Below are 14,452 nucleotides of genomic sequence, written 5' to 3'. Positions count from 1 at the left end.
ATTTGATTATTGTTTTGTTTTGCATGGTTATAAGACATTGTTGGAATAGAAACATAAAACAGTCATACTTAGAAAAGTGTACTTATGTACAGCAAAATTCGGACAATTGATTTCACCAAAAAAATGATGGTGTGTGTCGGCGTCAGAAACGTGATTCGTCTACAAAAGACTCATCAGTGACCCTCAAATAAAAAGTTATAAAGTCCAAATAAAGTACTAAGTTGAAGAGCATTGAGGACCAAAAATTCCAAAAAGTGTTGCCAAATACAGCTAAGGTAATACATTCCTGAGGTAGAAAAGCCTAAGTAATTAAAAAAAATCAAAGTTTGGTAAACTGAATTTATAAATATAACCATATCAATGATAAGTCATGTCAATGCAGAAATACTGTGCTTGTGATAACCTCGAGAAATCAAAACTCCCTGAACAGTAGCATCGACAATCAATGGAAAAGTAAAACAGGATATTCAATTGTATTTATACATGCCTTCAAACAATAGTGTTGACCATTCAAATGTTGTGTTCATTGGAAATATTTAAGGTACTGATGTAAAAAATGTAATATGACGTGGGTTAAGTTCTTCTCATATATTTTATGATAGTATGATACTAATCCCCTAACAGGAGGGATTGTAATTGATTTTCATGATGACAAAATAATCTTTGAATCAGTTTAATTGACGTCTGGAACTTGAATTTCAGCAACTGCTAGAGGTCTTTGTTAATTCATATGTCATTGTCATTTTGCCTAGTTTCTTCTGTTACCTTTCCTGACATCCGACTCAGACTTCTTCTTTTAAACTAAACTTAGTTTTACTGTGCATATTGCTGGGTGTTTGTTTCTTCTACTTTAAACCAAAGGTATAGGGGAGGGTTGAGATCTCACAAAACATGTTTAATCCACTGCATTTGTGCTGGTCCAAAATTTGTGACAAATTTAACATTATCAACTTTAGATAAATAACTAGTTTTATTTTGTGTTAAAAGCATTTTATTCAAGTATGGAACATGTTAAAACAGTTCAAATTCATTTTTAATCGATTTTTTAACATAATTTAGAATACAAGTCATACCAGAATGGGATACAAGTTACATTTAACAAACATTATCCTGGTCATTTCACATGTATACAAAATATATGTGTTTCGGGATACAGCTAACTATCAATCATTTTTCAAATTCAATACAAAGGGTTTTGTCACTCATTATCTAAACTAATTATACAGTCCTGACATAGTAATCGTAACTAAAAAAGGGTTACAATCCATTCAAATTTGAGATGGTTTTTTTTCTGTTGTACTTAATACTGGATAAAAAACTTTATTTTGCCATTTTACACCAATACCATCAAATTATGTATGAAATACAAATTATTTGACAACTCATGTTTAAAATATGAAAATCTTAAACTCATCTTTATCAGAGTTCCTCAAAATGTAATTTCCTTGGTGGTTCTTGGAAATAATCTAAACTATTATTTCTATTGCAAAGTACCAGAATTATGCTGGTCCTTTGCAAAATTTTGGCAGCAAAAACTGAGAACCAACATTTTTTCTAGAACTTTTCTTGTTATACCAAATACTACATCGAAAAACAATTTAAGATTTAGTGCATCTGCATTACATTATTTTATCATGTTTATTGATGTTCAGTGAAAATTTAGAAAAAAACATGTACTCATCGTTGCACTCAGATACATTTTTAACTTCATCTATGGAAAATGAAGAAAATGCTAACTCATTAAAACAAAACTTTCTGAGAAGGTTTGAAATCAGATTTTGAAAGTACCATATAAAACCAGCTTACAACACCAAACAAGTCTCGGAGATGTAACATAAAATCCATGCTATATGAAAGATAGCAGTACAAAAAAGCATTTACTACCCTGTGATTGATGTACTGTACATGTGATTGATGTTCAAAAGAAGCTTTTTTTTTTAAATATCTAATATATTTCTAGCCTAAAGCTATGTACATTGTATACTTTACAAGGTACTGTTGTTGAGTACCTTTAATGACTATTTAGGTGTTTTTTCTGTAAGACTGGCCAATTTTTATGGTCATATTATAAATCTATGTTACAGAAATGGAAGACACAAGTGAGTCAGTACTGGAAACAAACAATGCTTTATATACTAACAATCTGAGAACAAGCCAATAGTCAGTGGAATATTAGTCACTAAAACATGTACATAAGTCATTTATTAACAATCAGGTCAATAAACAATCTTCTTAACTGTTTCATCTGGCAGAGCTAAAAAAAAATAACAGATTTTCATGGAAATCGGATGGATTGATAATATACCCCAAAAATTCACTTAATATTACATTAGCTCTGCTTAATCAGATGAGAATGATTGAAATGTATTATCAACTAATTAACTTTAGAAACTTTTTTGTATATTATATAAATGAAGATATCATGTTTAATGCCCAGAACATCATACAAATTAAGTAATTATAACACATTTGATCCAGAATATTGTACAAGGGACAAACAATTATCTGTAAAAAAATATCAAACTCACGATTAAATAAGAAATTCTTAATTGTCTAGGTGTTTATTCCATGTTGAAGCATATTATGATTAATGTTCACTATGGATGCAATCAAAATACCATGTCAAATATCATATAGTTCAGTCTGTAGCTTGTTTACAAAATATCCACATTAAATTATACTATGAGTGCCTACATCGACCAAAAGTCACCACAAAAAATGTTTTTGATTGCTGATCATATGATCTGGTACATGTTTACTGAATCTGATAAGTTTAAACATTTTTCATAATAGTAAATGCGTCATTCAATGGCCATCAGGATTTTTTTTATATCGATAATTCTATTTTAGTACAAGTAGCATGCTATCAAATTTCTGAATAACACACTACAACTTTACCTATACAGAATATCATGTTTATTTAATATTTCAAAATTGCTTTCAGTATTAAGAATATTCAACATTAGCTTTCACTCATCCTGTCTTGATATTAAAGCTTTTACCATATAAAATTAACCAGCTATGGTCATGGTCTTCTTCAAATAACTGATTCAGGATGGATCATACTTAAAGTGAACATTGCAAAATAATCATACTATAAACAACCATTGATTGTGTTCATTTGTTATTCTAATAATCTGATATTATTATCTGTACATTAAGTGTTATCAAAATATACACTTGTATAAAATTCTGTCTGAAAATGAGGTTTGGTGACGTCCTTTCTTACAACATGCATCCGTCTCATTCACCCAATGATGATTTAATTAATATACTGTGCCATCCATCGGAAACCTTCACCATATCCCTGACGTTTTAATACACTACACATAAACAGTTCTAAAGGCCTGCCAGGTAGTTCACTTCGTGCAACTGTACCCTGAAAAGATGACCAAAAAGGATATTAAAATATATAACAAAGTTCAAACAAATATAGCAGATATTTGTGTTGTACAAGTTATACAAGTTATGAGTGGTGAACTATATCACAGATATACATTGTCAATGGTTCTCACGATTTCATTTATTAAACTTAGCCAAATGTAAATGAACATTTTTATTGATGTTCAAGGATAAATCCATATGCTCAGTCATATAGAAATACATTTTTTGTATTTGAAAATGTATATTTTTTTATTTTTTTTATAATGCGTACATCTGTCACACACTAGCTCATGCATGTCTTGAGAAAATTTATTCAAAATTTTTGAGAATGGTGATGTGAGGGTTTGAATATATTTCACTTTTAAAAATAGTCTCAACTTTACAGTGTTTGTGTTAAATATGCAATGTTTGCCATTGCTCACTTAACACCATATTTCATTGAGCCAATTCCCAATTATTAAGAATGGGAGTCTATATTCTTTGTTGTTGATTTTCACTGGTTGTTCTAAAAACACCTAGATTATATTCTCACCTTACTAGCTAGGATCAAAATAATTCAGTTATATATTTAAATATGCTTGGTCATCCAGATTTATAAATGTTAAAAAATGCATTTTGTGAGGATAGTTTATTTATTGCAGTAGAATAAGTTTCAAATTCCTATACGCTACTTCTTTTACAGGATGTTAGTGATGTGATGAATCTTTAATTGACAGAAACAATATCTGAATAAACTTACCCTTCCTGTCGTCTGTCCATGGAGTCCAAACCAATGTCTAATTTCATCTTCACTAGCAGCACCAGCTTTATCAATTTTATTACCTAAAACTAAACATGGGGCATTGGCAACTTGTTCATCTGTCAGTAAACTCTGTAATGAGATTAATACAATTAAGTGTTATCAACCTATTCATGTGTATGTTAACTTTGTTACGAGATTCACATAAGGAAATCTAAATCAATGCTTCATATATATATCTGTTTTTGTTATTAATTGGCATGCACAGCAAATAACAAATTACAAATTTAACTTACAAAAGCCCAACTGCAAAAGTATTTTTTTTTCATTTTACCCCAACTTAACAGTCAGAGATATAACTCTATAGGGTTATTCCAGGAAATAACTTGCGCGTGTGATTACAGAAACTTTCACCTTCAATTTTCTAAATCTGTAATAACATATGCTTGTTATTTGTAAAATTATTTCATTTATAGTGGGCTCTAGGGAACTCTTGAGACTTTGCGCAGAAACTAAATGCATAGTCTTGATAACTAATTTTTTAATTAAATTAATACATTTTTGATGGACCATGGTAAATCGAATGGTGATAATATATTTTTATATATAATTATAACATAACAATTCTTTAAAATAATCAACTTGTATGATGTTTTCATGGTGGTACAATTCAACTTTAAATTAAACAAAAGGAAACACAACACTTTTTTACAGTGGGGATACAATGAAGAATTGAGTTTGAAGGTTTCTAAAATAAATATTTGTTAATTTTCATGGAATTTTTAAAATAAAACACAACAGGCCAATTTGACAAATGTCTTATTATTGAGAAAATAGAAAATTTTAAATTGTTTTCTGGTCTAAAAAGTTTAAAAATTTGAACTGATATTATCAATTTTGAAGAAAAAAATAAATTGAATGAATCATCATGCTTTACAACTTTCTTTAACATTCCTGAATATCACAAAAATAAAAATTAATCATGGATTTGAATAACAGGAATTTGATGCCCTCAGCTTAAGTTATTCTAATGTATATAATTAAATTTTGTTTAAATAATGTGGTAAACTTACATCTAGTTCAGCTTTAGCTTCTACAAATCGTTCTCTATCACAGACATCAATAAGGAATACAATACCATCTACTGCTGGGAAGTAATCTTTCCATACTCTTCGTGCTGAAATCGACAAAATAACAAAAATCATCTCTTATTTTGTCTTTTTCAGTATTGAATTTAAACAAACTCAGAATCTTTAATTATAAAAACATGATACTTTAACAAAAATTGTTTATTCAGAAATAATTGTAACAAGAGTGCACACACTGAAATGTCTCGCCTTCTATACTAATCATTGATATTATGTTGATAGTCCTAAGTATAAAGTTAAGCTTTATAACAACTGTCACATAAACTTAACATTAACCAAGATAACTAAACAAAGACCAATGAACCTTGAAAATGAGGTCAAGGTCAGATGAACCATGCCAGGCAGACATGTACAGCTAACAATGCTTCTATACAACATATATAGTTTACCTATTACTTATAGTTTAAGAAAAATAGACCAAAACACAAAAACTTAACACAGTGCAATGAACCGTGAAAATGAGGTCACGGTCAAATAAAACCTGCGCGACTGACATAAAGATCATAAAATATTTCCATACACCAAATATAGTTGACCTATAGCACATAGCATTAGATAAAAAGACCAAAACTCAAAAACTTAACATTGACCACTGAACCATGAAAATGAGGTCAAGGTCACATGACATCTGCCCGCTAGACATGTACACCTTACAATCATTCCATACAACAAATATAGTAGACCTATTGCATATAATATGAGAAAAACAGATCAAAACACAAAAATTTAACTATAACCACTGAACCATGAAAATGAGGTCAAGGTCAGATGACACCTGCCAGTTGGACATGTACACCTTACAGTCCTTCTATACACCGAATATACTAGCCCTATTGCTTATAGTATCTGAGATATGGACTTGACCACCAAAACTTAACCTTGTTCACTGATCCATGAAATGAGGTCGAGGTCAAGTGAAAACTGTCTGACAGACATTAGGACCTTGCAAGGTACGCACATATGAAATATAGTTATCCTATTACTTATAATAAGAGAGAATTCAACATTACAAAAAATTTGAACTTTTTTTTCAAGTGGTCACTGAACCATGAAAATGAGGTCAAGGACATTGGACATGTGACTGACGGAAACTTCTTAACATGAGGCATCTATCTACAAAGTATGAAGCATCCAGGTCTTCCACCTTCTAAAATATAAAGCTTTTAAGAAGTAAGCTAACACCGCCGCCGCCGGATCACTATCCCTATGTCGAGCTTTCTGCAACAAAAGTTGCAGGCTCGACAAAAACTGCATGGTATTTTTTTTTAAAACAAAAACTGGTAATTTAAAATCTGAAAGCATTAATTATATGAGGAATTTTCTGAAATTGCCATTATAAATCTTGCATCTGTGTGCATTGTTCAACATCCAAATAACAAATGCATGCACAAATTTTTGATTCAGTATGAGCAACCTCTGAGTAAATATCAGACAGTATTTGTTTAGGTTTCAATGATATGTCTTATTGATTTTCCTCTATCTGACATTTCCTAAAGATACATTGTATAAAAAGAGCATTACCCGTCAATATGTTTTGTATAATTTTCTCTTATCAAACAAACTTTAGCTATCATACCTTGTTGATGACCTCCTAAATCAAAAGTTGTGAATCTCATTCCACCCATGGATAGTTCTTCAGATGCTGAAAATAAAATGATTATAATAATATTACAGAAAATGTATTTAATCATTCCATTGATGAACATAGCTGATGATCTTACTGACGTGCATATTATCCTGCAAGGATTGATTACCTATTATTGTTTTTTTCAGTGATTATACGAGGTCCTAAGTATTTATAACATATTTCTGGAATGATTAAAAACACAATGTTTAAAGACATATGTTTATAAACTTATTGAACAGAAACGATAAAAGATCTATCATTAAAATAGATTCTCCGAATGACGAGATACATTCAATGTTCACATATTCGACCACAATATTGCTGCTTCACAATGTTGGAGGCGAAATATACCGCTCAACAGGAAATTGAAACGTATAAGCCGAAAACATACTGACAATGTCTTGTGAAAAAACGAAAAACGGCCAAAAGACAAACAATGGTAAACAAATGGGGAAATGTCTCCATGGGACACAGATGTGCCCGCTTGCATATGATGTTATAAAGTGATATTACAAAAAAAACTTTAAAAGTGACGCCGCCAAAATTTAAACTAGATCTGTGATTTTTTTTGGTAATCAGCATTGTGTATAAGTCTTCTAACATTTGATTCAGGCAAACTAAAGTTAGAGAACGGAAACCAATTTTGGATGGTACGACGGACGGACAGACGGACAAGTGTAAAAAGTAATGCCCCTTCCGCTACGGCGTGTGCATAAAAAAATCACAACATTTAACTTTTAATCCTCCGATAGTTGCAGGAGGTCATGCATATAAAATATATAAAATTATGGTTCAATGACGCTAGAACACAACATAAACATGAACACATACTTCGATCCAAATAGTACTGGTCATTTGCAAACTTAAGTAGTGTGTTTAATATGACACGAAAGGAGATGTGGGAAAAATGTAAATTATAAGCAAAAGACCAACAAAAAGAATATTTCAAAGTTTGTTGCATATTATCCCCACGTTTTTTCTCCATCGTTGGTTTTGTTCCGTTATCATAGTGCGGACAGTGCACAGATGTGAATATTTAAAAACAAATGTATATAAATTCCAACTTATTCATCTTTTGGTTTTTTTGTTAATTAGCTTCGCCGCGGTTGACAATGTTTTCTCGGATACCAATCTGCTCTATCCCAAACTTAGCTATGTGTTGTTATAAATTGTTCAACATAGACTTTGAAAACACTTTATATGACGTTCAGATAAATGTATCCAGTCTAGATTTTGTGAGTTGTAATGATCAAGCTAACAATGTACTGAATAGAAAAGCTGCGTTAAATTTTGAAGAACCGTCTTCGGGGGATTTTAACGTATGTATTTTATGTTGCAGAGATTGGAAATCGCCAACAGCTTTAGGACCTCGTAATTTATGCCAACAATATTCCTGTTCGTACTTTAAAATTTTTTGTTTTGCGAAAATTGAGAAGAAATACGTAAAGCAAAAATAAAAACTCTAATTCTAAATTTTTATAGCAGCATTTGCACATGTATATAAACAGTATCAACTGAAATCGAAATAACTGTAATCCCGTAATTTGGGCAATTTAAAATGAATAGATTGATGCAAGCAGAAATTTTTATATCTTCAGTATAATATACAACTCGTCTAAACATCAACCCAACAATGTTAGATCTGTATAAACTTTCCTTATTTATTTTTTTTTTAAGTGGCGATAAAACCCGTATTTTTCAATCAGCGGATCTATATTTTTCCCTGCCGCTTTTTCATGCTGGAAGCTTGTAATTCACAATGTTCCATTCAATTCAAATTGACTGAAAGCAACGTGTATTCATTTCTTTTAAATTTCGTTCATTTTGAAAGACAGTTTTACTTTGGAGTTCCCGTTTGTTCATGCGGAAGCTAGGCCCCATCACCATTAGTCATTACGATTCTCGTTCAAGTTTATTGTCACTTTTTCTTGCTTACCCATCTGAAGTAATTTCCGACATTATATTTTACAAATTTCATGTCACACAGAAAGCAATTAAACTCTTTTGCTTTTCAAATATTTTTTTTTACTATAAATTATTTGTTTTAAAATATCACTAGTACTTTCATTTTCAAATTCTATTTATAGACCATATCGCGGACGTGAAAGAAAGCACTGTAAAGAAAGATTTATGTTTATATTTATATGAGAGAAAATGGTTATATCACAGTTTTAACAGGAATATCAAATTAAAAAAAAATAGTATCAACCTCTTTTTTTGTGTCAAAGATTGAATACGTCCAAGCCGTTTTCACTCACGTTGACAGTTGTTTTTGGAAAATTTATTTCTTTGAATACAAATGACTGAATGTAAGTCCGTGACAAAGTTTGCTATGGAATTTCAATAAATAAAACTACAATATATAGTGTATAAAGCTTTAATTTGTTATTGTGGGAGTTTACGTGTGTCATGTACTTGTTTATGATATTTTTATCAATATATAAACTACATTTCGTTTTCACGTCACATTATAGACACATATCAACATTCCCGATTTTTTAAGTCTCTGATCTTTGCCGATTACTGGCGTATACTATTAAAGTTCGTGTATGGACAGTTACCCCAAGGTATAAACAAAACAGTTCCGAGATCCTTTCTTTGTACTTTAAACAGTTTTGTAGAAACATAATTTATATGCAAGCTTTAAGTTGGTCAGCTAGTATTAGTAAAAGACAGTAAACCCAACTCAGTCGCTCTTCGGCCATCACGACATGCCAAGTTTCTTCCATTTTCATGGGAGGAAAGATCAAGAAAGCACTGTTTAAATGTTACAACATATTTCATTTTACATTCTTGAATTTTAGCTATATTTTGTTGAGATGCATTCAATACACTTCCACCAAATTGACCATTATTCCGACGAGGAGGAATATATTCCGACATCTTGAAAATATTTTTTCTGGTGTACAGGAGATAACTCCCATAGCAACAAACGCCGATTTTCCCGTTTTCCGCTAGAGGCGTTCATTTACGTACCTCTCACCTTAAATGACTCTTTCAAGATCTGATATTGATTTCCACTTAAGATTTATGTTACACGTTTTACTCACTAGGATGTAATGTTGGAACATGCTGTGCCATTCTGTCATCTTTTAACATATGTAGTAAAGTTGTTTTTCCTGCATTATCTAAACCTAGAAATACCAACTTTCCAGACTTTTTATATAAACCTGCAAATAAAATCTCAATTTTAATTCACATCATACATTGTCATACCTTCTGTTACTTTAAACATGTAACAACAGAAATCCTTTATTATCTGCAGATCTATCTTTAACTTGTTTCCTAGTGTGAAACTCAAGTACAAATTATTTAAATACGAACACAAGGGTATTCCTAGATTGTTTTGGCTAACATGTCTAATGACATTTTTGTTGTATACAATGTAGTTCAAGTATTGTTTTGCTAGCCTTCTAACATGTTTAATGTCATTTTTGTTGTACACAATGTAGTTCAAGTATTCATAGATCTTGACAGAATTTTTTTCTGTTTTAAGTGTTGCTGATGAAGGATGTAAAACCCAGAAAAAAAACTGTTTTGATGCACCAAACTTGTGCAATTTTTATATTCTGTACAATATAAAGTATCTTTCAGTTTTCTCATTAAAAAAAATACTCTGATATAACTCTAATAGTGAAGATAGCATTGCTACTTACAACATGTACAAACGACTTATAATTATATGATCTCAGGTCTAGAAAAGGGACTGATATGATTGTTTTTTATAATCTAAAATGTGTATTAAATGTTACTAGAACACACCCGCGAAATCGCGGGCATTCAGAGCGTAGTTTAAAGTATGTAAAGTGTTGTTGGAAGAATTTTGTAAAATACAGAATGACTGGAGAATTTCAGCAAAAGTATCATAAATCATAGGTTATTGGGGACAGGAAAATGTTTTTTTTTACCCTCCACCTTTATTTCCAAAGTTCCCAATTTTTGGTTTTCTATCAATTTCAATATGAACATACATTTAGTAGGTTATGAACATTTATTTAAGTAAGGAGCCTGTAATTCAGTGGTTGTCGTTTGTTTAGGCAGCAACCATTTGATTTTCTGGGGGGCTATGGTTTTTTTTTCTGTGCAAACTTTTTTTTTCGCCTTCGGCTAAGAACAATCTATTTTTTTAGCGACAAACCGAAGACAATTTTTTTCTTTCAATTTTAGCATTACATATAGTGGCAGCTGAGTGTGAAACAAACAATTTTTTTTACTCAGGGTCCAAAACAAATTATTTTTTTCACCAAAACCTGGAAACAAACTTTTTTTTCCAAAAAAACCATAGCCCCCCCCAGAAAATCAAATGGTTGCTGCCTTATGTGTTATATATTTGTTTTTCGTTCATTTTTTGTACATAAATAAGGCCGCTAGTTTTCTCGTTTGCATTGTTTTACGTTGTCATTTCGGGCCTTTTGAAGCTGAGTATGCGGTATGGGCTTTGCTCTTTGTTGAAGGCCGTACGGTGACCTATAGTTGTTAATTTCTGTGTCATTTTGGTCTCTTGTGGAGAGTTGTCTCAACATGGCAATCATACCACATCTTCTTTTTTTTTTTATGTAATCAATGAATTTTGTAAAAGATTTAATGACTGGAGAATTTCAAAAAAAGTATCAAAAGTTCACATGAATAATTTTAGCGCTTATCTGTATAGTATGAACATTCATTACTATATAAATAAAGCGTATTTACTTTCAATTCTAAGTTTACTAATCGATCAATGGTGATCATTGATATAGTATACAGACCCTCTCTATTTAATAAACTCTGTGTTCGCCGTGGATAGTAAACTTGAAAATGATAGCAGATAAAATTCTGAAAATACACTTTATTCGTAGTATATGTATGTTCAAAGTATACAGAAAAACGCAAACCGGAAGTCTAATCTGACTTAAAATTTCGTACAATGACGGGACAATATCCGGATGCCTTTTTTCTCGTTTTTCTCCTAAAACAACTCAATCTGAATAATCATATGAATGGATGACAAATGTGACTATGCACTGTACCTATAGGACACAGAGGCGTGTTGATTAATTTATTCTGGAAAGAAGAGAAGCGACACCAAAAATGAGGTCTTCTCGTTTAATAGTATAGATGTTAGAAACATCCTGAACATGGAAAATACGAAATATATGTATATCTATATGATAACTATAACTTACCCAGGAAGTTTAAAATACCAGTAAACCAATCCCATAAGAACATTTTTTAATAACAACACCAGTTTTACTGAAAAATAATCACAATAATATCATTAGATAATCATCTAGAAAATGTTGTACATGCACAAATACATAAAATCTTGTAAATGTATCAATACATGTACCTCAAACATATCAATCGCATGGATTGTTCAAATCATTCTTAAACTGATATGAAACAATGGAATAATTTTGACATTACATGTATACACATGATATAGCTAGTCCCCTAGATTCTAGAATTATTTCAATGAAGAACAATTTGATCTGACATGCATTGATGTTGGTTGTTTTTTTATATTTTGTACCAATTGACTGTTGATCACGAGGCTAGCCATTTTCAACTTGTTTTAACAGGTTGTTGTTATGTTGTGCTGTGACACACTAGTTCCAGTTTTTGAGGTAGAAAGCTAACAGATGTTTTTATCCACACCACATAATATATGTGTCAAATGTAGTGTGGGCTGATAACCAGTATGGAAAGAGCTTTGGCTTTTGGTACAAGTGTGCAGGTAGAGGATTAACAAGCAAAAAAATATACAAATTAGTCAGGGGTTCCACCTATCTTTAGTGATAAGCCCCTACCTATAGTATAGGCTGAAAATTAAAAAAAAAAAATGGAATCAATTTCGTGAATGGGCTGAACTGTCACAGACTTATTGCAAAACTATAGTCCCATTTATTTTAGAGATTTCCCTCAATCTGTACACCCTGATCTATATAATCATGATAAATAAACAAAGGGGGATAGGATATCTTATCCCTAGTACAGGAAATTCAGAAGTCATGAATCAGTAATGACGATTTGTAGCATCAAAATTTCTTCAGATTATTAATTGCAAGTTGCAGTGAATATTCATGTATTTCTATTTTTATTGTAAAGTGATTTAACATCATGAAAATTATCAATAAATACTTTACATTTTGCATAAAATAATTTTCTGTTTTACGTCTTATTTTGTACTAGTTTTAAAAGTGGATGCTGATTGCGTAAGTAAATATAAAAGCATGTGTTTGACTTGTTTGTTATACTTTCCTCTTTGTTACTTAATTTAATAACACTAAATTTTTAAATCCAAATTTTCAATAGCATTTGCTGAAACGTTAGTAAATAATGCAAGCAGTCTGAATCTGAATAAATATGTTGCCGGGGCCAGTACTGTATATATGGCATCAGTCATCTATCTAGATCAAGTGATTTCCAGTCAGGTGTGTCTATCTACCTGTACTAGTAATTTTAGTGAGCATTAGCCTGATGTCCCTATGCTAAGAGCTTTAAATCTGTAATCAGAACCCTTTGGATTATAATAAAACAATCGTAAGGGTACTGTAATACATATGCAATTGATTGAACTGAAACAAATATTGACAATACATATTTTCGAACATCCTGGCACTTTAAATTTCTAGGAGGTGAAATTCTCGGGACTTTTCCTCAAAGACTATGGGAAAATACAATTTTTAATTCCAATTTAAAACAAAACGGTAAAAGATATCACAAAGATTTTTAAAACACATGTCTATTATGATAAGGAGTTTTGAAAAAACACTCTCAAATTTAATTTTAATGATTCAACAAAAAACAAATTGAGTTTTAAGTTTGTGTACCTATATATGGTAAAACCCGAGGATTTGCCACCGCTTCAACTCCAACATTCAAATAGATAAACACAATCTAATTATCTGATTGGTCAATCTTCAGCTGTGATGCAAGCATGAAATTATGTATGGCAGGTGGCAGAAGATAATTTAACAATTATGGCAGGGATCATTTGACGGTGGTGGAAGATATTTTTACGTTGATGGTGCAACATCATAAAGCAGACCATGCAGACCCCTGCCACTATTAAAAAACATAACTATATTTAAGTCCAGTTAAACAGAAATAGTTCCTATTTTTGGCCTCAGATAAATGATGATCACCCAGTTGTCATTGAAGACTTTCACACTTTAGATATAGATATTTGTAAATGAAAAACTAACTTGGTGCTTACAAAAAAAAATGTCTTTATTTTGTACATCTCATTTTAATGAGGCATGATTGATGAAGATGCTGTGTAGCCTGTGAGGTCAAAGCCAAAGGAATTTTGTGAAATGAACTATGGAACCAGACTGATGAAACTGTAAGGAAACTGTTTTTCCCCAATAAATCGTTAACGGAAAAACTATTGAGATCTGTAATAAAGGTTTAAAACTTACATCTTGTTTATGAAATTGTCTTTCACAACAGTATGTTGTGTAAATATTGGATATATTTACGTTGACTTGCTTTGTACACGAAGCAAAATGGAAGTAAATGACGTTTCTTTTCTACAAATGAAACGTGAATCCTCATTGGTAATTTTTCAGAAAT

The 14,452-nt window shown here is 31.2% G+C and overlaps 1 protein-coding gene across 1 annotated transcript; it reads right to left on the bottom strand.

The window, feature by feature from the left end:
* Positions 1–968: 968 nt before the first annotated feature.
* On the bottom strand, positions 969–14,448 carry LOC143045337 (small COPII coat GTPase SAR1B-like). Its single transcript, XM_076217777.1, has 7 exons — positions 14,299–14,448; positions 12,061–12,127; positions 9,949–10,068; positions 6,848–6,913; positions 5,197–5,300; positions 4,124–4,255; positions 969–3,379 (listed from the first exon to the last, which is right to left on the bottom strand). Exons 2-7 carry the CDS (start codon positions 12,101–12,103, stop codon positions 3,263–3,265), a joined length of 582 nt encoding a protein of 193 aa, XP_076073892.1. The 5' UTR covers positions 12,104–12,127; positions 14,299–14,448; the 3' UTR covers positions 969–3,262.
* Between the last annotated feature and the right edge of the window lie 4 nt (positions 14,449–14,452).

This window comes from Mytilus galloprovincialis, chromosome 9 (assembly GCF_965363235.1).
Source record: "Mytilus galloprovincialis chromosome 9, xbMytGall1.hap1.1, whole genome shotgun sequence".
NCBI classification, from domain to species: Eukaryota; Metazoa; Mollusca; class Bivalvia; order Mytilida; family Mytilidae; genus Mytilus; species Mytilus galloprovincialis.
This window is presented reverse-complemented; position numbering and strand designations above follow the sequence as displayed.